Source organism: Lontra canadensis, unplaced genomic scaffold (assembly GCF_010015895.1).
Source record: "Lontra canadensis isolate GAN:19392208 unplaced genomic scaffold, GSC_riverotter_1.0 scaffold93, whole genome shotgun sequence".
NCBI lineage: Eukaryota > Metazoa > Chordata > Mammalia > Carnivora > Mustelidae > Lontra > Lontra canadensis.
This window is the reverse complement of record NW_022631087.1, coordinates 6,081,629-6,106,341: the sequence shown is the minus strand read 5'-3', so window position 1 is coordinate 6,106,341 and position 24,713 is coordinate 6,081,629. Positions and strand designations below refer to the sequence as shown.

At 57.3% G+C, this 24,713-nt stretch overlaps 1 protein-coding gene across 2 annotated transcripts in view; it reads left to right on the top strand.

The window, feature by feature from the left end:
* Window positions 1–24,713, top strand: part of MYH9 (myosin heavy chain 9) — an 88,832-nt gene that overhangs the window by 43,152 nt on the left and 20,967 nt on the right. For both annotated transcript variants that reach the window (XM_032836576.1, XM_032836575.1), the window contains 15 exons: window positions 4,608–4,635; window positions 5,428–5,521; window positions 9,505–9,597; window positions 10,003–10,066; window positions 10,593–10,691; window positions 11,048–11,191; window positions 12,178–12,273; window positions 13,325–13,443; window positions 15,174–15,326; window positions 16,304–16,477; window positions 17,808–17,981; window positions 19,986–20,100; window positions 22,370–22,563; window positions 22,848–22,969; window positions 23,725–23,794. In XM_032836576.1, coding sequence (XP_032692467.1) covers window positions 4,608–4,635; window positions 5,428–5,521; window positions 9,505–9,597; window positions 10,003–10,066; window positions 10,593–10,691; window positions 11,048–11,191; window positions 12,178–12,273; window positions 13,325–13,443; window positions 15,174–15,326; window positions 16,304–16,477; window positions 17,808–17,981; window positions 19,986–20,100; window positions 22,370–22,563; window positions 22,848–22,969; window positions 23,725–23,794 — 1,739 coding nt within the window. The remainder of the gene's footprint in view (window positions 1–4,607; window positions 4,636–5,427; window positions 5,522–9,504; window positions 9,598–10,002; window positions 10,067–10,592; window positions 10,692–11,047; window positions 11,192–12,177; window positions 12,274–13,324; window positions 13,444–15,173; window positions 15,327–16,303; window positions 16,478–17,807; window positions 17,982–19,985; window positions 20,101–22,369; window positions 22,564–22,847; window positions 22,970–23,724; window positions 23,795–24,713) is intronic.

Sequence of the window (24,713 nt, the reverse complement as noted above, 5' to 3'; positions counted from 1 at the left end):
GTGGCCTTTTATGGACAAGAATTGGCAGCTCCTCTTGTGAGGAAGTGAGCGATAAATAAAGTCCCTAGCCTAAGTCTCTACCTGGGGTGAGATACCTGGGGTCAGGTTTCCCCTCCTCACACCTGAGCTGGCCTTCCGGAGCTGGCTAGAGACACCTGTCTGCATTGGATGTGTGTATCAGTTCTGAAAGGCCTTGGGACATTTGGGGCTTAAAATAAAATCAGAAGAGGGAATGGCCTCATTACTGAAGATGTAACTTAAAACCTTTTTTGTTGTTCTGTGAAGGGTGCACGGTGGAGAGCTCTGGAGGTGCAAAGGGCCTGGGGTTGTTAAGGACAGTGTTTTCAGGGGCCTCTGCTGTACCACGTGCTTCAGGCCCTGATGTCTTTCAGTCCTTGGAGCAGCCCTGCTGGTGAGGGCCTGGCCTCTGATTCTGAGAGGTCACGGGGCCAGTCATCTCCAAGGGGAGTACAGAGCGGAAATCGGAACCCTGGCCCCTCCCTTCTGTCACCGCTCCAAACCCCTGGACAGTGGTCGTCTGAAGTGTGCTCTGATGAACCCTGTCTCCACCACCTAGGCAGCTCTGGTATTTGTCTTCTATTCTTCCAATGGGGAATTCGGAAGATTTTATCTGAGGGAAGGCTGCTGCTTCCAGTGAAAAACAATGAAAAAGAGATTCATAGGCCTGTCTCTACCCAACTCCCACCAAGTTAGGGACGGGGAAGGCAGGGGCTCAGGGACCGCAGTCAGGCTGATGCCTTCATCCCGGCAAGGAACCCGTTTCCCAGAACTGGATTGTCTCTGCTGGGTGTACTCCCATGGTTCTGGGCCATGGGGTTCCTGTTTGGCTGGCTCTCTCCTGGTGTGGTGGAAGGAAGGGCCTTTTCAGATAAGCTTTCAGTCCTTATGGGCCCAAATAAGGACTTCAGTCAGAACAGAGCGGGCTGAACTTTGGCGTGTCTGTGTGCCCAGCGAGGTGACGGTGTGGGGAAGGCTGAGGGAGGGTCCCTGCTGGAATGCAGTGGGGGTGTGGCAGAGTAAACTGAGTCAGGCAGAAACCTTACTGGTTGCTGAGAATTCTGACCGCCCCAGTACCCAGAACAGATGCTTCTGAGCTCAGGGACAAATCCAGAAGTGCTGGGAGAAGACACACACACACAAACCAGGGACAGTGCATGCCTTGTCTGCTGCCTTGGGTTACTGTGAGACCACAGGATAACAGGCCCAGACCCACTGTAAGAATTGAGAAGACCTTTCCAGACTTACGGGGTCACGGTGTTCTTCACTGCAGGCAGGTGGAATTGGGGTGCCAGGTGGTCAAGAGCTGAGGAAATGAGAGGGGCCTCCATCGGTTTTCCTCTGCAGAAACATTTGCCCAGAAGAGTGTTCTGGTGTAAAATGCAAGTATGGGCTGTTCCCTTTGAGTCTGTGCTGACCCTGGCGCTTCAGGGGTTGGAGGTGAAAGGTCAGGAGAGGAAGGACTGGATGGAGCGGATGGAGGTTGCATAGAGTTTGGGGCTAGGATTGGAAATGGAAGTGTGTGCAGGTCTCTGTGTGTGTACACGCGCACACAGCTGTATGTGCGACTGTGTGCGCGCCCGGAGAGACGTGTGTCTGTGTGCATGCTTGCATCTGTGTACATGTACTTGTGCGCATCTGTGTCCGTGCGTGTGCGTGTGTCTGCACATGTGCGCCCGTGCCCCCATTTGTGTGTGTGTGTGTGTGTGTGTGTGTGTGTGTGTGTGTTTGTGGGCTCTGCTGCTTCCTGTTGTTCAGTAATCCAGCATCTGACTCCTCCTCACACAATTAGAGGAATTCCAGCCATCCCAGGGACGGGGCCTGGACAGCCCTGGGAAAACGGTTCCTTCTGGAAGGGATGGGAATGTTTCCTTTTATGGTAGCGTCGGCCGCTGCTGCCTTAGGCTTGCCAGCACGAGCAGGTACATTCTTGCCCCTTGTGGAGCGGTGACTAAACGTGCCTGCAGCTGGGGCCGGCCCGGGAGGAGGGGCGGGGGAGGCAGGGGCCGGGGATCATGGCCCTGTTTGCTTCAGACCTTGCTGGTCGCCACACTGACTGTGGGGGGCAAGTGATAGAAACGGCCCTGTCTTCCCAGCCCTTTGCCCCCACTGCGTCCCCATTCCATCTGTCTGAGGAGAGTCAGTGGGAGTTCCTCCTGCCCCCGCCCCAGGGTCTTGAAGGACATTGCTTTGTGGGAAAGTTGAGAGGGGAAGTGGGGAGCGAGGTTGCTGACCGAGGCCTGCTCTGAGCAGGTCCGCAGTGGCGCCCCGGGTGTGGGGTGTGTGTACGGAGGTGCCTGGCCGAGTTCCCTTGCACAACCGCCCCCCCAGGGTTGAGTTCTTTGGGGGCTAGAGGGAGGGCTGCTGAGGAGGGTGGGGGCAGCTACAGCTCGTGCTGAGTGTGAGGCTTGCTTTTGCCTCTTTTTGTCCGGATGTCCTCTTTCCCTCCAGAGTGACCCGTAGTCAGGGGAAGAGAGATGGTGGCAAACGTCTGGCCCTGTGAGCTCGCAGAGAGGGGCACGTTGGAGGCCCTCCTGGCGAAGGGGCAGATGACCTAGCTGAGTGGTGTCTGTTGGTGTTGAACAGTAAATCATCTCCTGAGGCCATGCGCACAGGAAGCCACGAGTCACTCCCCGTTGTCCCATCCTGCGGGGCCCTGGCCGGCCAGCGGCAGCCAGTGAGCTTGTCCTTGAGATCACCAGCGTTGGTTTCTGTGCAGTACCGCCGCTGAAAACGGGCTAATCCTCCTCCACTACTTCTCTGCTAGTACCCCTCTATTACCGCTCGACTAGTAGGGCTCTGTTACTCCTCTGCTAGTAGTCCTCTGTTACTGCTTGACTAGTAGTCCTCTATTACTCCTCAGCTAGTACTCCATTATTCCTCAGCTAATACTCTTCTGTTACTCCTCATCTAGTAGTCCTCTGTTACTCTCCCATTGGTAGTCCTCCTCTACTCCTTGCCTAGTACTCCTCTATTACTGCTCGACTAGTACTTCATTACTGCTTGACTAGTCTTTTATTATTCCTTGCTTAGTACTTCTCTGTTACTTCTCAGCTAATACTCCATTACTCAGCTAGTAGTCCTCTATTGCTGATTGGCTAGTACTCTATTACTGCTCGACTAGTAGTCCTCTATTACTCTTTGCCTAGTACTACTCCATTATTGGTGGTCCCATATTAATGCTCGACTAGTAGTCCTCAGCTAGTACTCCTCTGTTAGTCCTTGACTAGTACTCCCACTGCCCTGGCAGTCCCACCACCACCTACCATGGCGACTTTACAACAGACAAGTAAATAGCAGCCATTTGTGGAATTCATTCTCTTGACTTGCCAGGCCCACTTCATCTGTTATTTCTGTTTTCTGAGCTAATCCTGCCAGGGAACCAGTAGCATATTTATTTTATGGATAAGGAAACCCAGAGTTGGGATTGAAATACCTCACCATGGGACTCCTGGGTGGTTCGGTCAGGTGGGCGTCTGCCTTCGGCTCGGGTCGTGATCCCGGGGTCCTGGGATCGAGTCCCGCATGCAGGTCCTTGCTCAGCAGGGAGCCTGCTTCTCCGACTCGGCCTGCCATTTACCCTGCTTGTGCTCTCTCTCTCTCTCTCTGACAAATAAAGTCTTTGGGGTGGCGGGGAGGAAGCGCCTCACTGCAGCTCAGATGTTAGTAAGTAGCCTGGTCCTGGGTTTGGCTGGTTTGACCTCAGGGAGTTGCGGGTATTACACGGGGCAGTGTGAAGAGGGGGAAAATGAGTTTGTCTTCGCAGTTACTGCTTGAAAGTGGGCCTCCCGCGCTGACCCAGGTCCGCCCACACGTCCGCGGGCGTCTCTGTCAGCCTTGGCTTTCGAAGCGTGGACGCTGCCGTTCTTCCGGCGCGAGGGGACTGCGTTGTTTGTGTCGGTCCTTGCCGACAGGGTCACAGCTGGAGACCGTTGCCGAAGGTTCCTGACAGCCAGGCCCCGAGACCCAAGTTGTCACGGAGACCGGTCAGAGGCTGTGGTGCTGACAGGCTTCTGTTCCTCCCCAGACGGGCGGCATGGAGCACCCCCCACGTACCAGATGCCACACGGGGCTTCTCCCCGCCACAGAGGGGCCTGGGGCTCCAGGAACCCGGGCCTACACACATCGTGGTGGTGGCGGCGGCGGTGCGGGACCCCGGGGCTGTCCCGCGGCGAGGCCAGCCCTGTCCGCTCAGCCCTCGCCAGCCACTGAGCCAGCGTCCCTTGTTGACACGGGGACGGACGGTGTTTCCCGCACCTGCACGGGCCTTCTCTCTGTCAGCCCGCACCCCGCGTTCCGAGCACCAGGGCAGCCCCCCCCAGCCCCTGCAGACTCTGGGGGAGCTTTCCCCGAGGTGGTCTCCCGGGGGCAGGGCAGGCCACCAGGGTGGACAGTCTGAGCTCTGGGCACCTGTGCCTGTCCCTCGTCCGGCGAGGCCCTGTGTCGGCGCGGCCGGCCGGTGTGCGGGGGTCCCCGCGAGGGTGGCAGGCTGGGCTTTCTGCTCCTGCGAAACGGGCGGCTCTTCAGAAGCCCGACGGGGAGGCTTCTGCCTCGAGCGCAAGTTAACCTGGGTGTTTGCTTTGTTTCAGACCGGGAGGACCAGTCCATTCTGTGCACGTAAGTGTTTCCATCTGGGGCGCGGGGCTCGTGTCACCCCAGTGTCTTCTGGCTCGGGGGTCTCCTCCCGAACCGGCTGGCAGGGAATAGTCCTAGTCCAGCCCCGCCCTTCCCCAAGGGATGGGCGCCGAGGGAGTCGGTTAGCTGCTGGCAGCCCCATGGCCCCGGGAAGCTTCATTTGAGGCCAGAGACTGGCTCGCCGCCTCAGAGAAGCCTGTGTGCAGTGTGGGGGGGTCCGTAGCACAGGGGCCACGAGTCCTCAACAAAGCAGGGCTGGGAACGGATTGGCCCCTCCAGAGCACGTCCCTTCTGGCTCGGAACGGTGGCTTTCTCACCCGGCTCCGCCGTAGGCACCGGGGCTGCTCGCCTGGGTCCTCTGAACTTAACAAGGAGATAAATAAACCCCGTTGCCTGCCGGGGGACTTGACGGTACAAGACATTCCTCCAAGTGGTTTCGAAGGGACGTGCATAAGCGCCTTTGACCTCGGAGTCCACAGTTGCCTAAAACTCATGCCGGAGACTTTCGGACACACGGGCGGCCAAGTGACCAGGGCGGGGGGTGTGGACGAATGTCTTCCTTGCTGCCCGGCCTCCAGAGGGCCGTGGGAAGCGGCCGGAGGGAGGATTCCGGAGCTTAGCACTTACCCGCTTCTTCCCTTTTTCTGCCACGAGGGTTGGGTCCCTCACTGACATCCAGCCGAGTTGGGGGTGGTGGAGCGTGCGTCGGCAAAGGGACGGACTTCAGGGATTTGGCCACTTCTCCCCTGAGAACTTTCTTGCCTCTCTTGGCAGGGGGGAGTCTGGAGCCGGCAAGACAGAGAACACCAAGAAGGTCATTCAGTATCTGGCGCACGTGGCCTCCTCACACAAGAGCAAGAAGGACCAGGTGAGTGCGGGCCGTCCTCCCACGGAGGCGCCTGATCTTCCCGAGGAGGAGCCTTTAGTGATCCGTGGTTTGGAGCGTTTCGGGGATCGGAGCAGAGGCCAGACCCACTCCTGTGGCGGCTGCAGCTTGGCCGTCCCAGGAGTGGGCCCGGTGGTAGCCAGTCCGCTTCTCCCCCAGCCTCCTAACTTTCCGAGCTGCGGCGGAAACGGGAGACCGCCGGGGTTTTGCAAAGCCGGCGCTCCTGGTGTCGGCACCTAATGGCTGTTGGGCCTCCACCCTCGAGGTCGGAAAAGAGATTCCAAAACTTGGTTCTCAAGTTGATGGAGACCTGCAGCCTCTCAGGCAGGCCTCCTCTTGAGTCCCCACTGCATTTCCCCGCTGTTGAGATGCCTCTGGGTGGACAGTCCCCCAGGGAAGAGAGGAAGGGCAGTCGGCAAGTCATCTCACTTCCCTTTTTTTCCCCCTCCCTCTTGATGGATTTTGGTCGAACTCAGCAGTGTCCTCGCTAGGTGAGCCTTGCACGTTTACTGCACGTTCTGCACCGGGAATGCGTGTTCTGCCCATCGTGTGCCCTTGGATTATGTATTTTTTTTTTTCTGAGCAGCTTTTCACTCCACACCATTGTCACTTTCTGCGGCTAGACCTGTTCTCTTAGGCTCGGCTCACTGTCTCGGGAGAAGGGGCGGGGTGTGACACACAGTGACCTCTCGTGCACTCTCAGATGTCTGCTCCTGCAGAGCGGGGGTACAGGGCTGCGTCTCTGAAGCTCTTCTCACAAACGGTGGCTGGGCCCCGAGCGCTCGTGCGAGCTCGGCAGCCGTGAGGTTCCGTGCCGAGCCCTGACAGGTGTAGTGGGATGGGCATCCGCTCCCCCAGAGCCCCGCGCCTTTGGCGTCTGGACCAGTTGGGGGTGGCCGGCCCCCCACTGCCACCCCTGTGCCGGTCAGGAGCCACGCCTGGAAGGCCCTCCACATTGGAGCTTCCCAGGGTTGGGGGTGATCCCGTCCTCAGCATGCCCGTGTGGTGCTCTCTCTCTCTCTCTCAAGCACACACTCTTAAGCTTCCTTGTGCAATCTAAGTGCCCAAGGTGTCCCCTCAAGCCATTGGGGGGACCCGCGCCGTGTCCGTGGCTCCCCCTTACTGGGGAGTTGTGTGCAGCGTGTGTCAGTAAGTAGCGGTGTGTGTCCCTTTGCATGCAGACCTGGGGTGTGTCCTGCAGAAATGTCCTAATGAGTACAGTCTTCTGGAATCACACCAAAAGTAACTTTTCATGTGCCAGACTTCTCAAGACATTCTGAACCTTTTTCCGTGGGGCGTCAGGAGTTATATTTAGAAACTAATGAAGTTCTTCTCACTCCCTCTCTCCAACCCCCCATTTTCCATTCTTCTTAAACACAGAACTGTAAGGTTGGGAGTCCTCTAGCTGTGGTTTCCTGTCTCTGAATTTGCGGTAAAATCCAGCTTCCAGCTATTTATTGAATGCCTAATATGTGTCTGGGTCTCTGGAGGGTGACCTTGGAGTCCCTGCCCTCGAGGATGGGAGACAGAGCAAGAACAGAGACCCATGTACCTAAGCTGCAGGGCTCGGGCACTCTGCTCAGAGACGACGCGTGCTGGGGGTGGGGTGATAAGTGATAACTTGTCACATCCTATGTCTCAGGTCGTAGTGCGTGATGGGCACTCTGTCTCTGGATGGAGAGACTGAATGGGTCGCCTCTGGCTTCCGATTACTGCTCAGGCCCTCCATTGTAAAAGCCACAGACAATTGGGTTGATTTCCTTGCCCGAAGCCGTACAGTGATTTTCCATACTTAGCTGGGGCACGAGATGCTTGAACTTGGTTTATGGCTCTTGTGTTCTGGAGCCTGTCACAGCATACAGTGGGTCAGAGCTGTCCCTTGCAGTGACCTGGTCACTTGTCCCAGGACTGCCCCCCCGGAATGTCCCAGGCTTCACCCAGGCTGGTAAGATGCAGCTTGGGGAAGGGACTTTCCAGTTGGACCTCTGTAGCCTGAGCAGTGACCTTTGACCCCTCTTCCTCTTTCTCCCTCTGTTTTTTATATACTAGTTGGAAGCCACTGGCAGAAACACCACCCAGTGAAGCCCTTCAGAATCCATATGGATGATTCCAAATCTTAGAGGAGTATAGACTACCAGCAGGACCTCCTCATGTCATTGTATGCAAATACTGTTGAAAAATAGAGGTGTTTTCTGTGCCCAGTCGTGGGTCAGTAAAGAAGAGCCCAGACGTTAGCACTCCCCATTGTGTGCGTGGAGCCTGGTTCTGGCCTCCAGAGCGGCTGTTCCCTACTTGGCCCGGCGGCCCCACGTTCCACAGCAACAGCGTGCGGTCCCAAAACACAGAGACCTTAGCTTTGCTTCCAAGTCGGGGCTGGCGGCGGCAGGCTCTGGTGGGGACCGTGCTCCCATCCGTCTGTGGAAACAGGAATGGGAGTGGCTCAGCTAGCCTGCCAGCCTGGCCTGTGCTTTGAGAGGAACGTTTTAGTGGGTGGGGGAGCAGTGCTCATCCAAACCTGGCTTCGCAGGCCCCTCCCAGCCCATTTGGGGCATTGGGGTGGGGGGCACGTCCTGGGACTGCTGGTGCCAAGCACACACGGATGGTGTGTCCAGTGGCTTCGACCCCTGCCCCTCTACGTGGCTCTGCTGACCTTCCTTTACTCATCTCTGTGGCGTGAAAACAGAAGGCTCCCGTGCCCTTGGGGGGAGCCTCAGCCAAGGATGGCTGTTGGAGGACGAGGGCCTCCTCGGGCCCCTTCCCGCCTCTGTTGGGCTTCCAGCGCTGGCTTGGGGCTCTGCTGACGTGCCTTGTCTGCAGCAGGTGTGCCCGAACCTCAGGACTCTCCTGGGAGCTCCTGCTACTACCGGTTTTCCCTTTCATCACTCACAGGCAGCCGTTCCCGGAAAATCCTGGCTCGAGTCCAGCCTCGCTAATAGTTACAAAAGCCGGCCTGGCCCCGTGTGATGTTCTTTCCCCCTAGAGAGAGCCCAGGTATTAAGGTGAATGAGAGCCGAATTCTTCTCGGCCAGTGTCAGTTATTGCCTGGTCTGCTCAGAAGGTGATGGCCGCTTCCAGAATTGGTGGAACCTGACAGGGTTCCATGCAGGGCTGGGGCAGGGCGGGAGATGTGGCAGTGAGGGATAGGTGTGAGGTAGAAGACTTGAATCAGTACCTGCTTTGCTGATTGAGTGCTGGGTGACCTCGGGTAAATCATGTCTGCTCCCCTGACCTGCGTTTTCTCTTCTGTGAAATGGGGCCACCCAGTTTTGCCTAACCTGAGACTCACGAGGACCCAAGGTTAGGAAGGCGTAAGGGGGTGTTTTGTCATTTACTGCATCCCATGAGACCACAAGTAGAGTTCATCAGTGTTCTTGATGAGCAGTTTGGGACTCACAGTGGGCCTTGTTGACCCCTCAACTCAGACACCTGACATGCTGGCTGCTGGCTTGGGGGTTGGCGGGACAGGGTCCAGCGAGGAAAATGCAGTGTTTGTTAGGACACAGATGAAATGAGTTCGTGTCTTCTTGTCCCGTGAAAAGGGAAAAAAATGCTGTTGGGTCTCAGGTGGGGCTTAGAGGCACGGAGGGCAGAGAGAAGCCCTTGTACCTAGAGGGTGGGGATTCTGTCCCTGAGAAATGGCGCCTTTCCTTGGTTCTCCGTGCTGCTTCCCGAGGCGTCCCCCACAGTTGGTCTGGGCTGTTGTCCCAGGCTCTTGAGAGCGGAGAGAGACACCCACCTTCCCTTTCCAGGGACCCGGGTCGGTCGGTCCTGGGAAGTAAGTCCGAACCAGTGAAGGTTTCCAAAGGCCTGGTGGGAAGGTTGCTCCCGAGTGACACGGGCCAGAGCCCGTCTGGAAGCTTCCGTTCCTGGCATGGTGGGCGTGTCGGCGCGGCTCTGCTGCCGTCCTCCTCTGCCTGGCGGAGCAGGTTGCGCGGCCTTCACTGCCCCTCCGGGTTCCCTTCTAGGGCGAGCTGGAGCGGCAGCTGCTGCAAGCCAACCCCATCCTGGAGGCCTTCGGGAATGCCAAGACGGTGAAGAATGACAACTCCTCACGATTCGTGAGTAGTGGTGTCCAGCTTGCGGGGCCCGGCTCCCCCCCGGAGCTCGGTGCATGTCACCTTCTGACCTGTTGCCCTCCAGCTGGTGTAGCTTTGCATGTGTGGCTTCTTCAGCCCAGTGGCAGAAGGCCAGTGGGGGAGAGTAGGGGGTACCTGCCGGTCCCACCGGTTGTCCCTGTAGCCCACAGCCCGTGAGAAGCTGGGGCCGGCTCAAGGAGTGGGGGACACTCGTGTGCCTCAGCGAAGGGGCATGGGCGCCTCTCGACCGTGTCCTGGCCCTCGGAGTCCGGAGTACTCAGGCAGTGTGGGCACAGGGCCCCTGGCCTCCCAAGTGGGCAGTCTCTTGCTTTTGTCCCTTAGGCTGTAGGTGGGGGGCCTCTGATCACTTCCTCTGTCTTTCCTTAGGGCAAATTCATTCGCATCAACTTTGATGTCAATGGCTATATCGTTGGAGCCAACATTGAGACTTGTATCCTTGGTTAATTGCAGCCGGGGTCCGGGCGGGAGGGGACGAGTCGCTGGAGAGCAGCTGCTTTGGCAGCTCCCCCTCATTATGGGCCTTTTGGGGCGCCTCACCTGCGGTGTTGGGAGGAGTGCTGTGAGCAGCTCTTTGAACCCCGGACCCTGAACTTGGGTGGTTCTTTAGTAGGCAGACGGAGTTGCGCCTTGAAAGGAATGGGGTGACGAAGACCGTCCAGTGTGGTTCCCGGAGGGGCGGGGTCTGAGCAGGTGGTACTCCATTTCTCCCCGGCGTGGGCATTCCAGCCTTGCTGGCGACAGTGTCCTGCTCTCCATCCCCGTGTGAGAAGGGGCTCCTCAAAGACAGGGCTCTGAGTGTGAGATCTGCTGTTCAACAGGCCGTACCCCTCGAAGCTGAGAACCAGGGTAGTTGGTTTTATTTTGCCATTTGCCGCCTGCTCAGGTTCAGTTGCTTTTGGCCGGGGTAGGGAAAGTGCCTTCTCTGCTGCGTGCACAGTTCCTTAACGTTTGCAAAGATCTCTTGGAGAAGTCACGTGCCATCCGCCAAGCCAAGGAGGAGCGGACCTTCCACATCTTCTACTACCTCCTGTCTGGGGCTGGGGAGCATCTCAAGAGTGAGTAGTGGGCCCAGCGGCCTGTGGGCTGCCGGCCCCCGTCGGGCCGCACCTTCCAGGTGGGGAATGGAAACGTCACCTCCCAAGGCCTTGGCCTTCTGTTCTGACCATGCCAGAGAAAAGCCAGGGCAGTGGAGTCTGGCTCTGTGAGTCACGGGGCCCCGGCGCTCTCCGAGGCTCCGTGGAGGGCAGTCTCACATGCTAAGGGGAGAACATTCCTGGCTACTCTGCAGTTCTGGGCCGTCTTAGGCCTTGAGGGCTGCTTCCCATTGTCCCACACTTTGGCGGTCACAGTGCAGCTTAGAGCGCTGGATATGGCACCTCCCCGACCCACCTTTGCCCTCCCTCCCTCTCAGCCGACCTCCTGTTGGAGCCGTACAACAAATACCGCTTCCTGTCCAATGGGCACGTCACCATCCCCGGGCAGCAGGACAAGGACATGTTCCAGGAGACCATGGAGGCCATGAGGATTATGGGCATCCCTGAAGAGGAACAAATGGGTACAGAACTGGGCCTCCTGTGGCTAATGGAGGGGAGGCGGAGGGCTGCTCATCACATACCCTTGGAGGCGTTGGGAGGCCTGGGGAGAGCTTCCCATTGGCTCTGAGTCTGAGGGAGTCCTGTAGAGGCCGGGAGGAAGGTCTTGAGATTGTGGGAAAATGGTACCTCAGGCTTGAGTGTTAGGGTTGTTTGCTCCCAGCGGCCCCACAGGCATTCGTGCCCAGGAGAATAGGGCCAAGCGCTCAGCTGCTCAGGGCTGGGGTCGTCTCCATTCTTGCTTTGTGTTGGGGTATGGGAAGGGGCCAGGGCTAGGACCTTTGCATTGGCGAGGGGTGGGACATGCCTGTGCCTTCCTGTTTCCTCAGAAGGAGGATAAAGAGGCCTGTGGCTTTATTTTCGAAAGATTGGGGGAGAGGGAGAGTATACCCTGTTCTCTGGCATGAGACTTGGAACCACCTTGGCTCAGCCACAGACAGTATGTAAATGGTGGGCATGGTTTTGTCTGCTAGAACTTCATTTATAAAACTAGGCAGTGGGCCCTGAGGCCAGAGGCATGTTCTTGGTCCAGATTTAGAAGTTTTGGGAGGTTTTGTTTTGTTTTATTTTTAAGATTTTTTGTTTATTTGACACAAGAGAGAGCACAAGTAGGCAGAGCAACAGGCAGAGGGAGAGGGAGAAGCAGGCTCCCCGCTGAGCAGGGAGCCCAATGTGGGGCTCGACCCTAGGACCCTGGGATCATGACGTGAGCTGAAGGCAGCCACCCAACTGACTGAGCCACCCAGGTGCCCCAGTTTTGGGAGTTTTAACAGAGCTTGGGTCTAAGCATTAGGGCTGCCCAAGCCAAGGTCTGTCTCTCCAGGGTGGTGGGGCCCACCTCATGGCTTGTCCTCTTCAGGGGCCCCTGGGGGAGGGACCGGCCCCACCCAGGGGCTTATTCCAGCCACCCCATCCCCGGTTCTGAGCTGCCTTTGATTGTCCCCCAAAGGCTTGCTGCGAGTCATCTCGGGCGTCCTTCAGCTCGGCAACATCGTCTTCAAGAAGGAGCGCAACACGGACCAGGCATCCATGCCCGACAACACAGGTAATGCTCATGGTCCCGACACCTGGAACACAGGGCCCGAGATCTGGGTTTGGATTTGCTTGGAAGAAGCCTCAGGAATTCCAGCCAAACCAAATATACATTATATGTATATTTATGGCTGGCTGTTGCTTTTTTTTTTTTTTTTTTTTTTTTTTTTTAAGATTTTAACTATCTATTTGACAGAGAGAGCATGAGTGGGGGTGGGGGCTGAGGCAGAGGGAGAAGCAGAGTCCTCCCTGCTGAGCAGGGAGCCCTCCATCCCCGGGCCCTGGGATCATGACCTGAGCCAAAGGCAGGCGCTTAACTGACTGAGCCACCCAGGTGCTCCACGCTCTGTATCTATCTATCTTTCTTTCTTTCTTTCTTTTAATAAAATACGAATGTCACCCTGGCATATCCTCAGGGAGTAAGCCTCAGAAGGAGCTAGAAAAGCCCTTGGTCGTGTGGACCAGGGTTTCCCTCCGTCGTTCTGGAGGCTAAACCGGTTGTCCCAGTCAGTAAAACCATGATTTCTGCTCTCGCTCCATCTCCTGCGTGCCTTCCCCCTGAACACGTCAGGACAGCGGACCGCTGCCATCCCCACATCTGTTCCTCCGCCACTGCCGTTCCCTGAGTCACTGCAAATGACCCCATTTAAGCTGTCAGCCCTAATGTGCCCTTCTTGGGGCTTCTGAGAAAATGTAACACATGCGTGTTCGGATTGTAAGAGATGTTCCCAGGGGATGTATGCTGTCGTGCCCCCTAGCACCGGGGCCAGGGTGGGGGGCTGCTCCTCCGAGTCCTATTTGCGGGTAGGACCCACTTCCACACTCACTGTGTGGCCAGGATTGTGCAGAGGAACCGGCCCCGGGCCCCCTGTGAGGAGGGGCCGTGACCACGGGGTCTGAGGGGAGAGCTGGGCGTCGTGCGCGGGGCTGAAGAAGGGCCCAGAGCCAGTTGTCCTGGTAATGATCGCTCAGTTACCGCCTCTCAGTTGAGCACAGGGACTCATTCTCTTGGGTTTAATTAAAACTTCTCTCCCCTCCCTTCCTTATTCTTTGAAAAATTGCAGCTGCCCAGAAAGTGTCCCACCTCTTGGGTATCAACGTGACGGATTTCACCAGAGGGATCCTCACGCCGCGCATCAAGGTGGGCCGGGACTATGTCCAGAAGGCACAGACGAAGGAGCAGGTAGGCCCTCGGGCCGGGGGTTTGGGCTGCTTTCCTGGCAGGGTCGCTGCGGTGGCTGGTTCGGGGCCTGGTCTGGGCCACTGCTGTGATGGACACCTTGCCTGGGTCCCTCATTCAGTCCTCCCAGCAGTTCAGGGAATAGAGTGGTGTTTACCCCCCGCGAGAACATGAGAGACTGGTCCAGGGAGTCAGGATGCTGCCCCAGGCCCCTGGCTTAGGAACGGCCATGGGTATGTTGTGTTCCTTTGCATGGAGTCGACATGGGGACTGATTGGCGAGTGTGGAGGCTTGCCCTGTTCTGGCGTACACTGAAGGGGGAACTCGCTGTTTCCGAGCACAACTCGCTCTGGTGTCCGGTTGGCGGCACCCACCGCCCTCGAGGCCCGTGCCAAGCGGCCGTCTCCCCACAGCCTGCTGTCTCGTGGTGAGAGACAGCAGTGTCTTCCCCTGGCTGTGCCACATGGGCGGGCCTGCCTCCCCCAGGAGCTGGGATCCCTCCCCAGCCAGGCCCTTCTGTTGCCACTGGCGATGGGGGGCTCTGAGGTGCTGTACCCCACCTTCCAAAAATACTTCAAAGTTCACATTAATGAGTCCTTTTTCCTAGGGGTGTCATCCCTGGTACCCCACGGGCGATGCTCAGCAGAGCCATCCTACCACAGCAGGGAATGTTGTTTTCAAAAGACAACATGCACAATTACTACCAACTGCATTTCCCTAATAACTAAAGAACCTTTATTTTTTTCCATTATGAATGCTTAAGATTCAGAAAATACAGGGGCGCCTGGGTGGCTCCGTGGGTTAAAGCCTCTGCTTTCGGCTCAGGTCATGATCCCAGCGTCCTGGGATCGAGCCCTGAGTCGGGCTCTCTGCTCAGCAGGGAGCCTGCTTCCTCCTCTCTCTCTGTCTGCCTCTCTGCCTACTTGTGATCTCTGTCAAATAAATAAATAAAATCTTTAAAAAAAACACAAAAGATTCAGAAATACAGAAAAATCTAGATAAAGAAAAAAAATTGTCACAGTCCTAGTCAGTGACAAGTATTGGGCAGCTTTTTATTTCCTGCAAGGTTTTTTCTTCTCTTTTTTTTCTTTTTTTTTTTTAATTTTTATTTTATTTATTTTAAGTAGGCTCCATGCCCAGTGTGGAGCCCAACGCAGGACTTGAACTCAAGACCCTGAGATCGAGACCTGAGCTGAGATCAAGAGTTGGATGCTTAACCAACTGAGCCACTCAGGCGCCCCAAGGCTTTTTCTTTCTAAAACTTAGTTGTCACCCTGGCTTTTTTATCGTGGGACTGTTCCAGCATTTGCAGAGTAAGAGAGTGTAATGAGCCCACGAGCCCGTTGCTCAGACAGCTTCAAGAGTTCCCGACTCCTGGCCCGTCTTGGCTCACCATTAATCTTATTCCCCCACCTCTCACATTTGAAGGAGACCTCATACGTCTTACCATTTCTCCTGTAGATGCCTCTGTATGTCCCTCTTTCTCTTAAAAAGGATTTCGCGAATGTCTGAGTACTTCATGCTGTGCGCCATTGTCGGGCACCTAAGTAGTTTTGGTTTTGGGTCATTGACCCTACTTGTGCGAGAAGCTTTTCTTCCTATCCTTAGGGCTGTCTCTCTGGGGGACAGCTGCGCAGGTGGATTGACTGGAGCAAAGGGTTACAAGGTTTAGAGGCTCCTTGCATCTGACCTTCTGTCCCCCTGGGCTTGTCCCCTCCCTTCCCCCACCCCAGGCGGACTTCGCCATCGAGGCCTTGGCCAAGGCCACCTACGAGCGAATGTTCCGCTGGCTGGTGCTGCGCATCAACAAGGCTCTGGACAAGACCAAGAGGCAGGGCGCCTCTTTCATCGGCATCCTAGACATCGCTGGCTTCGAGATCTTTGAAGTGAGCTCTCCTCCCGTGCTCTCTGGGCCACCCGCTCCCTGGGCAAGAAGTCTTCTCTCCGGTCCCACGGCAGTCTGAGTGGGCCAGCTCCTCCCTCACATGGAGACAGGACACATCAACTGGGTGTATTTTAAGCTCCAGCAAACACCTGTCGCCCCACCCCCCACCCGGGCAGTGCTGGCGAGATTGGGACCTTCTGGCGGGTGCACTGGGAGCCTGCACAGACAGGTGCTTTCTCAGATGGACTCTTCCAGCAACTTTTAGTTGAGTGTCGGACGAGACCTTGTGTCTGGCCCTGGAGACTGAGGTCTGGCTGGAAAAGTGACACTTGGGGTAGATCAGAGGTTCTTAGCCTCTGGCAGGTTTCAGAGAGAGACCATGAACTCTGAGGGAGGCGGTAGGCAGGGGACTTACCTCTGTTTGTCACTAACATCTCGTTGATGTGACGCCTTTCCTTTTAATTGGGAATTGAGCAGAATTGACAAAGCGCAGTTGTCCTAGCAGTGCTCAGGGTCTGTCTCCGGGGGGAAGCAGACGCTTTCACACCACGGTGGTTTTGGAGACGACGTGCTGTCCTTCACGCTCGTCTTCCTCAGCCTCCTGGAAGTCAGGGAGCCCGCAGCTTGTGCGTGTTAATAAGGAAATAGCATGTGTTCGTGTGGCACAGTGTTTTCATAATTACATTTCAGCATAACTGTTTTCCTTTCTCAGTAGTCCCTCTATTTTATTCATTTTCAAACTCTGTTCTGAGAGAGGCTTTACCAAACTTCTAGAAAGGTCCATGGGCTTCAGGTAGTGAGGAACCCCTGCTCTGGGTCTGATAAGGGAAGGCCGCCTGCGGGTCTGGGCTCCCCGGGGGCCCGCACCACGCTGCCCGAGGAGGTCCATCCTGAACTCCCACCCCACGCCTTGCCAAGGGGCCGCGGCTTGGCGGCGGGAGGCAGGCACCGGGCTGACGTCGCCCTCTCTCCCTGCAGCTGAACTCGTTCGAGCAGCTGTGCATCAACTACACCAACGAGAAGCTGCAGCAGCTGTTCAACCACACCATGTTCATCCTGGAGCAGGAGGAGTACCAGCGCGAGGGCATCGAGTGGAATTTCATCGACTTTGGTCTCGACCTGCAGCCCTGCATCGACCTCATCGAGAAGCCAGTAAGAGCCAGACCTGCTCTGACCTCAGCTTGTCACTCCTCCCCTCCGGGGACGGGGGGCCCCATGCCCCGCCTCCCGCTGCACGTTGACATGGGGCAGAGGTGTCGTGTCTGGTTCTGCTCCGTGTTGGTGCCACCTGCAGGAATAAGCCCGCGGGCTCGGATCTGGTGCTGGGGGCCTCACCCGGCTGCCGACCGGTGGGGGGCTGTGGCTGGGGCCCAAGTATCCTGTCTTCTGTCCTGGGAGACCACCCAGTGTTTACCTGAGGGGTGGGCTCAACAAGCCCGTCTTTGTCTTAGAGAAACAGGCGTGCTTTTATGCCGTAGCATCCTGTCCCCAGGTGCTTCTGCTGCCCCGTGGCCATGGGCAGAGCCGGGGTGTTGAATGCTGCTTCCGTTGCAGGTGCTGAATCTGTCCCCGCCCCCTTAGGGCTAACTCTGCACCAGAGCTGCCGGCCCCCGCGTTGGCTGCGGGTAGGCAGCAGTATCTGGAGAGCAGCTGGGGTCGCCTGCTTGTGCTTTAGGTTGGGCAGGATGTGCTCCTTCATGGAGCCCGAGCCGTTTCTTGTTCTGGGTTCTCTCTCGTTCCCAGAGTCCTGAGCTGCTGGAAATGGGTACAGCTGGAGTTACCCTGACATGCCAGTTGCTGGAGGACCTGGGAGGGACCTTGTGCATTTGGAAGTGTTAAGGCGGGGACAGCGGTGGAAACAATTCTGAGCCTAATGTCAAGCATTTTACTTTTGTGATGAGTTTTTCTTAAATCAGTTGAGGTTTTCAGTGAGCAGGACCTCATCTGCCTTGGAGTCCGCTTAGCCAAGCTCCACAGCGTTTCAGCTTTCCTTGTCAATCCAGCGTGTTGCCGGGGCTCTCGCCACATGGGGTGCACACGCATTACGGGGAGCGGTGTCTCCAAGTGCCCTGGGCGTGCCGGTCATGGCGCACACCTGTCAGACCCACCATGTGATTTCCAGGGTACGGACTCTGATGAATCATCTGGTTAAAGTGTGTCGGCCACAGCCTAGACCTCAGAAGTTTCTTTTTAAATTAGAACTTTTTTTAAGTGGTCTCGGTACCTAGTGTGGGGCCCGAACTCATAACCCTGAGGTCAAGAGTCATGTGCCGTATCCCCTGAGCCAGATGGGTGCCTCAGACTGGAGTTCCCAAGTTGAGTTGTGCTGATGCTTCCTTTTACCCCCTCTGTGGGGGCAGGTGTCCCACCTTCTGCTGAGACTCTGGGGCTTCTGAACCCTAACCTCTGGCTTCTCGTGAAGGGTGTGGGTGGGGTGGGTCCCCATGTCGTACTCACCTGTGGGGTGCTGCGTTCTTCCCAGGCAGGGCCCCCTGGCATCCTGGCCCTGCTGGATGAGGAGTGCTGGTTCCCCAAAGCCACCGACAAGAGCTTCGTGGAGAAGGTGGTGCAGGAACAGGGCGGCCACCCGAAGCTCCAGAAGCCCAAGCAGCTGAAGGACAGAGCTGACTTCTGCATCATGCACTATGCAGGCAAGGTGAGGCGAGCTCGCGTGCCTGCACCTGCCTGGGGGGAGGGGAGAGGAGACGATTCTGTCCACGCCGAGGGGCAGGGCAGCCCTGGGGGCGGGCCGGGGGACAGTGCCCGGCCAGTGGGTCTGTCGTGGCAAGGATTGGCATCCACGTGGCTCTCCCAGCTCGCGGAGCCCCGTGCTGTGCGCCGTTGTACGGGGAGCTTGCGGCCTGCCTGGACGGCGCTCAGACTGGTACTCAGTGGTCTGGGGTTAGATACATTTTCCGGGCATGGAAGGGAGATCTGTGCTCCAGACAGATGCTGGAGTTTGAATGAGAGCCTACCACTCGTCAGTGGTGGGACTTCGGGTCAGTTAACCTCTCTGAGCCCGTGGTTGCCTCATCTGGAAAATGAGTAAGTTCCGCTTTGCGAAGTTACGTGTGTTCAGTGAGCTGGTGTGGCCTGGTGCTTGGTGCCGTTTGGTGCTCTCGGCGGGGCCGCTTGGCCTTCGCATGCCTGGCCACGCGGGCTGCACTGTCTGCGGTGTCTGCGCCTGTCGTGTGTGTTGGGGAATGTTCAGCAGCACTCCTGGCTTCTCCCCACCAGAGGTCACTAGCACTCTCCCTATGTGTGACCGTCTCTAGACACTGCCACATGTGGGGTGGGCACAGTGGTTCTGGCGGAGAGCCACCGCTGCAGGTGACAGCTCGGTTAATGGCCAAGGCTGCCCAGCCACAAAATGGCAAAACTGCTCTCGTCCCGACCTGAGGAGGGGTGTCCTAAGTGCACAGAGCTCTGGACTTCGAATAAAGCTGGTTTCAGCAAGTTCTGTGTTCTTGCTGGAAGCTCTAACGGTGCAGCCAGAACATGGGATGAGTTGGGCCAGGCCGGCCGTGACACTCTCACGGCTCTGCTTCCCAGGGGCACCTGGTCCCCACACCTGGTCCCCGCCCACTGCTCGGGGTGCCGTGTGTGGGGGCAGCCCGTGGCCCGGCCTTCAGCTTGTCTGCTTCCTGTGGCTGCTGAGGCACACAGCTCGTGACTTCAAAAACACCCATTAAAAAAACCAAAAACCCTGAACTACCGGTGCTGTTTCTATAGTTACCTACGGTAACGTCCCTGAGCCTGCATTCCCACTTCTGTCTTTGTCAGAAATGCCCGTGTAGAGCCACACACTGGGCTTTTATTGCAGTGTTATTTATCGTGCCAAAAACCAGTCACGCCGGAAAGCCCGCCAGTGCGCCTGAACGGTGAACCTGGCCACGTGCATCCACGCCTGGGCTGCAGGCGTGATGGTCGTGCCGGGCGACCAGGACGCGGTGTCGGGGGCTTCGACACCTCCCCAGAGGTAGCAGGAAGCCAGCATCACACACCGCACGGTCAATGGGTGCCTGTGGGGGAACCTCCAGACGGGGCGGTAGAGGAGTGCTGGCCCCAGGACAGTGGTCACCTCTGCGCCATGCTGTGGGTTCGGAAGAGGGAGGCTGAAGCGGCCTAAGGCGGCCTGCGCTGGGTATCGTTCTGGGGTCTTTGCTGTGGAAGTACAGTGGATTTAAGAACGTATTTCAGAAAATAAGAATAATACAAGCTCAGGGAAAACTCAGGCGTCCTGAAAAGACAAAGCAAAAATCCTTGCCCTGTTCATTTAAAGAAATATTGTAACATTTGGGTTACGTCCTGCCAGAATTGTTTTTCTTTATACTTATGTTACCAAATAGATAGATAGATAGATAGATAAATAAATAAATAAAGGAGGATTCCATTATATTGCCACAACCTAAATTTCTCCGCCAGTCCCCCTTTGATGGACATTCGTGTTGTGGGTAGTTTTCTCGCTGTTGCCCGTCCCACTGCCAAGAACGTCCTGCCACGGCCTTGCCACCCTCCTCACTCCCTCCTTTCTTGGGGAAGGAAATACCAGGTCGAGGGGTGTTCGCGTTCTTAAACTTCCTCACCCATGGGGCTGGCTGGCTTCCGGAGCGCCTGTGGCCCCGGAGCAGCCTGTGACCCAGGCCCCCGACTCTCGCAGGTGGACTACAAGGCTGATGAGTGGCTGATGAAGAACATGGACCCGCTGAACGACAACATCGCCACTCTCCTGCACCAGTCCTCCGACAAGTTCGTCTCGGAGCTGTGGAAGGATGGTACGCCCTTTGCCCCCCGCCTCCTACCTCCCTGTGGCCTCGGCTGGCCTTGGCTGTCTGCCTTTGCCACAGTCCTGGGACGAGGGCCGGGCCTGCGCCCGAGGGAGTGCCACCACGGCCCAGATCCCCTGCATGTGGGTCCCCCATCACACACCCTTCTGCGGTTCCACCTCTCCGTGGCAGGCCAGTGGCTCTGGAATTCTTCTTCCTTGCTTCTGTGGGCTCCTCCTCTCCTTCTGCCTGGTTTTGCTTTAACCTCTCTGTTGCAGAACTACAGAGCACTCAGAGGGCCTATTTCTATCAGCGCTTTCCCTTTCTCCACCTAGAACCAGGTGACTGCCCCCCGGGGGGCTGACCCTCGTGTGCGGTGCGACATGCTTCTGCTGAGTGTTCTTGCCCCTTGGCTCTCCCTGCCTGACTGCCCTTGTCCCTGCTCTGCCCCCCACTTGCGGGCAGGCTGTCCACCTCGATCTTGGAAAGGGGGGAAAACCAGCATAAAAATCCATATTCTTAAGAGCTGCCCCCTCTCCAAAGGGGGTGCTGTCTTGCTGCTTGGTTGGCTGTGGGCATCTCAGCATGAGGTTCAGGGGTTGCGTTTCCTGCTGTGGGTGTGTGTGGGTGTGTGTGGGTGTGTGTGCGCGCGGGTAAAGAGCCTCTGTGCTTTAGTTCAGCGCTCTTGGCCAGGCCCTGCTCCTTCCGGGCCCGGCCTCCAGAGGGCAGGGCATGCTCCCCTGGAAAGGCCGGTTTCCATGGGGCACGTTCACGCTTAGCGCCCTGAGCGGCCTCCACAAGCCTACCACTCCCAGGAAGCCTTTGGTAGCTAGTGAGGTGGGCCCTGGATGCTCGAGGTCCAGGATGCCTCCCCCTTTGATGGACCAGTTTGCGGGTCTGTCCTCGCCCCTGCTGCTGTCTTCAGAGAAATCCTAGAGCTCTGGCCACAGAGGAGTAGGAAACAGACTTTCTCTCAGAGTTCTCAGCTTTTTTTTTTTTTTTTTTTTTGAAGATTTTTAAAAAATTTATTTATTTGACAGACAGAGATCACAAGTAGGCAGAGAAGCAGGCAGAGAGAGAGGAGGAAGCAGGCTTCCCACCGAGCAGAGAGCCCGATGAGGGGCTCGATCCTAGGACCCTGGGATCATGACCTGAGCCGAAGGCAGAGGCTTAACCCACTGAGCCACCCCAGTTTCCCAAGAGTCCTTAGCTTTTATATCCAGGAGCAGAAGTCTTCAAACTTAAAGTTAGCTCTTGCTTAAAATGGACCTCCAGTCACCAGCTGCTTTGGTTGGATTTGCTTGTTCGTTTCATTTCACTGCGGAGGACGTGGGTCCCCTTGCTCTGGGCCTGCGCCGCAGTGCCAACCAAGGGCAATGTCCCAGGAGGGCGTGTGAGATGATAAAGACCATGAGCTAGGAGACCCTGCAAGACACAAGAGCGGGCAGGGGTCTCTAGACTCCTTGGGACCTCGTCGCTCGTGACACCGTGTGCTGCTCTGGGTCCCCAACCTACCTACCTATTTATTTATAGTTACTCTTAAAGATTTTATTTATTCATCAGAGTGCGAGAGAGCGCACAAGCAGGAGGAGTGGCAGGCAGAGGGGAGCCCCGGGATCATGACCCGAGCTGAAGGCAGACGCTTAATCGGCTGAGCCACCCAGGCGCCCTAGGTCCCCAGTTTAGGGGGCTCTGCACGGGAGGCCCCCAGACAGTGAGGGGATCCTCCAGAGTCCTAAGAACCACGGCAGGTAACTTGCCAGCTCCCACTTTCTAACTCCCAGCCTGTGCCCTTAGGAAAGGTCAGTGTGATCTCAGGGTACTGCTCTTTTGTTATGTTGTTCTTAGTGGGACATGGAACTGCAGGGTCCTACAGGTCAAGTTTTAATACCTCCCTAGAGCCAGCCTAGTGTAGTGGCCAGGCTCGCTGTCCTGAAATCCGGTTGCGGCTCTGTTACATCTCTCTGGGAACGGGAGCTTGCACGGTGGGCTGAAGATGGGTGATGAGAATGGTGGGTTGTGGGGTTAGCCTGTGGACCCCCCGCAGTGGCTTTGCAGGCTCTCCAAACCCTTTCCCCTTCCCCGCCTCTTGTGCCCAAAGTCAAGTTTGCTGAACGTTTGGAGTTGACCTTCGCCCTCTGTAGCTTCTAAGTAGACATGGTCTTGTTCTGTAGCTGCTCCTCCTTCTGTCCGGGTGTCTATCTGTCTCTTTCCTGTCCCTCCACGCCCGCACTAGGACCACTGGGCATTCATGGGCTTTTTTGGGTGGTCTCTGCAGTGGACCGCATCATCGGTCTGGACCAGGTAGCCGGCATGTCGGAGACGGCGCTGCCCGGGGCCTTCAAGACACGGAAGGGCATGTTCCGGACCGTGGGTCAGCTCTACAAGGAGCAGCTGGCCAAGCTGATGGCCACGCTGAGGAACACCAACCCCAATTTCGTCCGCTGCATCATCCCCAACCACGAGAAGAAGGTGCGGGTGCCTGGCCCCATCTGTCTCCCTGAGCAGAAGTGCCCCCACTGCCTCCCACCCCACACTGAGAGCCCTGGCAAAGACCCCGTGTGGCTCGGCACAAGGCTCCGTGAGCACACAGGCTGCAGTTGTGGTCTGCCTTTTGCTGGGGTGCCTGTGGGCTGCCGGGACTCCCACCCCCGGGGGCATTTACCTCGCGGAGTCCTGAGGGGCCTGCCTGCCCTGCCTCCTTCCGTCGACACCAGGCACTGACGCGAGACCACCGTGTCTGTCTCCCTTTCCAGGCTGGCAAGCTGGATCCCCACCTGGTGCTGGACCAGCTGCGCTGCAACGGGGTCCTGGAGGGCATCCGGATCTGCCGCCAGGGCTTCCCCAACAGGGTGGTCTTCCAGGAGTTCCGGCAGCGGTGAGCCGGGACTGGGAGCCTGCCCTTCCCGCAGCGGACCTCGTGGGCGAGGGAGCGGTTGCCTCATCCCCGTGCAGTGGGGGTCTGGCCGCCTCCTCCTGTTCCTTCTCTGTGCCACTCTCTGTATGACAAGGGGTTTCCCCGTCTTGTTACCTTGCTGGCTGTCACTGCTTGTGACTGGGGGCCCTGGCACTGTTTGCTACCACCCAGGCATCTTGGAGGAGAAATTAAAGAGGAATAAGCCAAAGACAAGGGTGTTCAGGGGACTTTGTGGAAGTGGAGGTCTCAGAGCACTGTGGCTTCCTGCCATGTGTGCAGAGCAGGACATCGATGACATGGTCCTGTGTGTGTCACGACTACGTTCAGTGCCAGTTGCTGGCCCGATGCGGCTCTCTGTTTCTGGGACTGTCCCACTTGTTAGAGGCCCCTGCAGCGCCTTGGGGGAAAGGGGACAGATGTGGACACTGGGCCATTGGCACTTGGTGAGCCAAACCTAAAGCTTGCCCTCGTGTGACCGAAATGGCTCAGTATGAGTTTCTGTTCACTTTCTGGAACACCTGAAGGCTGTCTGTGTCACTCAGCCTAAGGAAAGAGCAGGGTGGCATTTGCTGAATGTCTTCCTCCCCTGGGAGACTCGTGAAGGGAATCCCCATGTGTGCTGTCCTGTAGGGATGGTCCTCCTCTCTCCCGTGCATCCCAGGCCCTGTGGAATCCAAGTGAGGAGTGGACTGACCAGGCTTCTCATTCTTCCTCAGATACGAGATCCTCACACCGAATTCCATTCCGAAGGGCTTCATGGACGGGAAGCAGGCCTGCGTGCTCATGGTGAGTAGAGCTGCTGTCTCTGCTTCCTGCTGGGGCGGGGAGTTGGGGGGACGTTGACACCGACGGTGGGTGTGCATGTGCATGGCCTGTGCCCGTGAGCCTGGACCCGGCCCTTTTCGCTGGATGACAGCTGCGCTCTGTTGTCCTGCGCTGACGCAGTCCTGATTCTGCCGGGGCCCCTCTCGGCGGCCCTGTTCGCCCTGGGATGGTCAGGGATGGCGTGTGGGACTTGGAAGTGTGGAGACTAATGCTGCGGTCACGGCAGGCTCTGGTGGGAGCCAGTCCCTTCCTTTGAGGCCCAGTCTCGTGCTTTCTTGCTCGTGTCTCCTCGGATCGTCACGCCCAGTGTGGGTGGCAAGGGAAGCCCCCCAGCAAGGCAGCTAGCCCGGAGCATGGCTCCAAGCCCCCACAGTGTGTGCTTCTGGACATTTCCTCTCAGCCCCCCGAGCAGTGCCTGCCGTGCAGCAGTGTGTCTGGGGATGAAGGACAGCCCCTGGGGACTCAGTGGCGGAGCTGGGGCCGGATGCCCTCTGTCTGTGTCCTACTGTATTGGTGTTGCGTTGTTCTTCAGGCGTCTAGGGTGGGCTGCCCCTGCCTCCTGTTGTCTTTGCTCTGCGTTCTTTCCAAAGAGGAGAGAGAATGGGGTGGGAGTTGTCAGAGGAGAAGGAAGGAAGAAGTAGACACCTCTGTGGGAAGCTCTGCATTAGGTGATAGGGAGGGGGAACGGGGCGGTGGGGAGGAGAACGCTCCCTGCTGTGCAGTGCCACCAGCTGGTGGGACCGGGACCCTGATGGGGAGGGCGCATGGGCCAGCCTTTCTCCAGGCTGTCCAGGCTAGGGGTGGGGCAGGGAGGGAAGATGCCCGTGGTGGCTCCACCTGCAGTGTCCTTCCCTGCTCCTCCCAGGGCCTCTCTGGGACA